We start from the raw sequence: 4987 nt of genomic DNA on the forward strand, positions 1-4987 counted from the left end.
CACCAAGATCATACACCACTATTGTGTGTCCATGTTTTTTATCAAGACCATAAGCAAGCGCTGCGGCAGTCGGTTCATTTACTATTCTGAGCACATTTAATCCAGCGATTTTTCCTGCATCTTTTGTTGCTTGACGTTGAGAGTCATTGAAGTATGCTGGCACTGTTATCACAGCATCTTTTACTTCCTCTCCAAGATAAGCTTCTGCTGCTTCTTTCATGTTTTGTAGTATAAATGCACCAATTTGGCTAGGAGAGTATTCTTTATTATCAGTGGTTTTAACCCATGCGTCACCATTTTTTGCTGCAAACACTTTATACGGCACATTTAGATTTTTCATTTCAGAATCACCGTATTGACGGCCTATTAATCTCTTAGTAGCAAAAAAGGTATTACTTGCATTGGTGGTTGCTTGCCTTTTTGCTGGAGCACCAATCAATTTTTCTCCTGATGAAGTAAATGCAACTATAGATGGAGTAGTTCTTGCTCCTTCTTTATTCTCTATTACCTTTGTATCTTTGCCCTGCATTATTGCAACACAAGAATTTGTTGTCCCGAGATCTATACCTATTGCTCTTCCCATAATGAGTACCCCATTGTAAATATTATCTGATATAAGAATATATAAGTATAGGACTCATTAATTACAAGCCCAATTTAGGTTTCTAATTAGTTATTAGAACTTAAAAGGCGCGAAAGCCACTTAGTCAGCCAAAAATTGCCTCGTAGTTTATTTGAATTATCAGCTTCTTCATTGCTGCTATCCCCAATTTGGTATCCAGAGTTCTGTAATGGCTTATAACCGTTTAAATTAACATCATCTCCTTGTTTTAAAACAAATGCATTTACATCTAAACTGTTATCAATACTAACGTTCAATGTAATATTAAACTCTTTTTCGATTGTAGAAACTGTATTGCGTTTGTTATTAAAAATGTGCGCTATAACTGCACTGTGTGCTACTAAATCAAAAGACTTATTTCGATTCTTGTTAGCAATATGTTGTAAATCCCTTAGTATTGATGAAACAATTACTTCGTTTGATTTTACTCTTCCAGTACCTTTGCAGTGTAAACACTCTGTAGTATTAATTTCTTGTATGTTTGGTTTAATTCTTTGTCTTGAAAATACCATTAAACCAAAGTCATTTATGTAGCTAAATTGAACTTTAGCTTTATCATCTTTAAACGCTTGCTTTATAGCAGACTCAACAGCTCTGCAATACTGATATTTCAACATATCAATAAAATCGACTACTATTAATCCTGATAGGCCCCTAAGATTCACCTGTCTTGATATTTCAGGTACTGCTTCCATGTTGGTTCTATAAGCTGTTTCTTCTATGCTATCTTCTCCTGTCATCTTTCCTGAATTTACGTCTATTGAAACAAACGCCTCAGTTAAAGTTATTATCAAAGACCCACCAGATGGCAATTCTACTCTATTGCTATATAACTCAGAAATTTGATCTTCGATTCCGTAGTAAGTAAAGATCGGAGCATAACCTCTATACAATCTATAGCACAACTTACTACCTTTTAGTGCATTGTTAGCATATTGCCTAACTGCCTCAAAAGCTTCCTTTCCAGACACTATAACTTCTATACCATCGCTACAAAAATCACGAACAGATCTCATAATTACATCTGCTTCATTGTAAATTAATGATGGAACGTTTACAGAGAAGGCATTTTTTTGAATGCTCTGCCATAATGAGGATAAGTAATTGTAATCCTGCTCAATTTCTTTCTTATTTTTTCCTGAACCAACAGTTCTTACTATTAAACCTGATCTTTTTGGCAAGTTTATTGAACTCAGTATCTCCTTTAACTGCTTTCTGACATTAGCATCTTCAATTCTGCGAGACACTCCACCTTTACTCATGGAATTTGGCATGAAAACACAGTATCTACCCACTAAAGTTATGTATGTTGTAAATGAAGCTCCTTTATTGCCTCGTTCCTCTTTAGTTAGCTGGACCAATACTTTTTGATTTACTGAAATAACATCTTGTAATTTGTATTTTTTATATAAAGGTACCTCTCTTACAAAACCACTACCTGATTCGTTGACATTCTTACTAGCTGCAGAATCTGAAGAAACATTTGCTGAGGCTTCTTCTATACAATCGTCATTTGAGTAGCCCTCAAAGATAGTTTCCTTTTCTTTTTCTGGAATGTTGAAGTAATCTAGAGATATCTCGGAAAAAGACAAAAAACCTTGCTTATTTTTCCCATATTCAATAAATACGGCTTGCAAAGAAGGCTCTATACGCTTTATATAAGCAACGTATATATTACCTCTTAATTGTTTTTTTTCCTTGAATTCTTGTTCAAATTCTACAACCTTATTATTAACTGACAAGGCAACTCTTACCTCATTAGAACAGGTGGAATTTTCTATCAATAATAACCTTTTACCACTATTTGCCACTTATTTACCGTTTGCTTTTCATTCTGAAGTTAACTTTATGCTACTTAATGCACTGTTGATTGTCAAGAATTTTACGATCTGCATTATTCGGTTGACTTTTAGTGTTTTGCGTAATAAACTCGCATAGAATTTATTATATCATTATAAGTATGGCGAAAAAAAATGCTTCTTTGCTTGTTAAGTTAGTCAGCACTGCAATCAAGACAACAAAAACTGGTGAAGAAAAGTCAACTGGCTATTTTTATGTAAAAAAGCGTAATCCAAAAAAGCTCACCAGAAAACTGGAGTTTAGGAAGTATGACCCAGTAGTCAGAAGGCATGTGTTATTTAAAGAAGAAAAACTAAAGTAATTTTTTTATAAGGAATTTTATTATTATGCAAAGTTTACAATTAAGTTATCCTATAATAGTAGAGTTGGGGGATGTGAAAGATACAAAACTGAAATTAATAAAGATCATTGCACAATTAATAAGTAAGAAGTACACAACACAGAAAAAAGCAGCAAACGCTCTAAAGATTGATCAACCTAAAGTATCTCAAATCAATAGGTCAAAAATCGAAGGGTTCTCCTTAGAATACTTGCTTAACTTATTGATTGTATTGGGCCAAGACATAAATGTAAGAATAAAGCATAATTCTAAACCTGCATAATATGGTATCCGTTCAGCGGAGTGGCAAAATAAGGTAGACAAGATAAATCAATCCCGGTGTCAAGCACTGGGATGACAAGGTATAAACCTTATCGTCATGCCGCCGCGAACCGTCATACCGCGATTCATTCGCGGTATCTCTAGATCCCGCTAACAAGTAGCAGGATGACAGTTATCAGGCCAGCACCCTACGATGTCATCCCAGTGCTTGACACTGGGATCCAGGAAGTTTATTAAGTTAGTAAGCATAAAAGTAGCCGTTTTATGTTAAAATACAACGTTTTGATAATTATGAAAAAGCTGGATTCCAGACTGGAATGACACCATTTGTTGTAAACTCACTTCTTCTTGATTTGCAGAACAATAAAACAGTAAGCTAAAAGGGAACTTATTACTCAACAAAACAAGACTTAAAATTTTGTGCAATGCTATTGATTATAGCTAGATATGCATCTTTTCCAGGCTCTATGTCTGATCCAATAGGATCAAGGACTACCATTTTTGCGTCATTAGAAAGGGCATTAGGCTTTATGCTATCTTCCTGTGAATGAGCAAATATACATTTAACGTTTTCTTCCTTCATTATCTTTTTTAGCTTCATTAAACTCTTCATACCTATGTAAGAATCCTCTTCTAGAGAAAGAATGGCACTTGGGTAATTTAAACCAAAATATTTTTCAAAATATTGATAAGCATCGTGAGTGACGATATATTTTTGATTTTTAAAATCATTCAGTTCTTTCATGATTTCTTTTACTTCTCGGTCTATTTTTTTTATAGCTTTTGTTGCATTAGAGTTGTATCGATGGGAATTTTCTTTATCTATGTTAGACAATGTTGCACTTACAGAAAGTATCATGCTCTTTGCATTTTCGGGACTCAGCCAAATGTGTAAATCTTTTTCATCTTTAATGTGAGTAATTTTTCTAGAAAATGAATGTGGCCGAGTAGGAAGTAGGTTGATTGCCTTTGACAATTGCACTAGTTCTTTATTATTTTTGGCGAAAGTTTGAACAAACGTCTCTAAGTTATCGTCAACATAAAATATAACGTCACTTGATTCTAAATTACTCGCATCAGATGGCTTTAATATATAATTATGCGCAGATGTTGCATAGCCAAGCAATTCCGGTTCTAAAATCCCTTCTGTAATAGAAGCTACAAGTGAGTGGATAGGTTTGATTGTAGCTACAACTTTTAAATTGGATGAAAAGGCGATATTATAGTATAGTGTAAATGAAAGTAATAGAAAAAAAGTCAGTAAATGTCTCATATAAACGTTGAGAAGAAGTTAAATTTTGTCAATAAATTGAATAATGTCAATAATCGTGTTCTAAAAATAGAAAATCTTGCTCTCACATATGATGGTAAAAGAATCCTTGACAATATCAATATGTTCATGGAAAGAGGAGACATAATTACAATACTTGGTCCAAATGGTGGAGGTAAAACCTCTTTAGTGAAAGCAATTACTGGCATAAATAAAAGCTGTACCGGTAATATCGTATTTGCTGACAACATAAAAATTGGCTATATGCCGCAAAATTTTAGTATTAGTAATTTGATGCCAATAACAGTTGAATATTTTCTTTTAAATAGCTCCTTGAAAAGACTAAAGAAAAATCAATCCATTATTACAGAAACGATAGAGTTGGCTGGTATCGGTAACATTTTGAAAAATCAAGTATTAGAAATTTCTGCAGGGCAAACACAATTATTACTGCTTGCACGTTGTTTAATTGCAGAGCCTGACTTGATCATTCTAGATGAGCCAGTTAGTGCAATGGATATTAACGCACGGGCTAAGTTCTATGATATTATAAGCAAAATAGCAAAAAACCGATTAGTGTCGATTCTTATGACTTCTCATGATCTTAACTCTGCTCTACCATGCTCAGATTACA

At 33.8% G+C, this 4987-nt stretch overlaps 1 protein-coding gene across 1 annotated transcript; it reads right to left on the reverse strand.

The window, feature by feature from the left end:
• Nucleotides 1-669: 669 nt before the first annotated feature.
• On the reverse strand, nt 670-2753 carry LOC136412471 (putative ribonuclease E). The gene is made up of 2 exons (XM_066395539.1): nt 2708-2753; nt 670-2399 (listed from the first exon to the last, which is right to left on the reverse strand). Exons 1-2 carry the CDS (start codon nt 2751-2753, stop codon nt 670-672), a joined length of 1776 nt encoding a protein of 591 aa, XP_066251636.1.
• Nucleotides 2754-4987: the final 2234 nt, after the last annotated feature.

Source organism: Euwallacea similis, chromosome 12 (genome assembly GCF_039881205.1).
Source record: "Euwallacea similis isolate ESF13 chromosome 12, ESF131.1, whole genome shotgun sequence".
NCBI lineage: Eukaryota > Metazoa > Arthropoda > Insecta > Coleoptera > Curculionidae > Euwallacea > Euwallacea similis.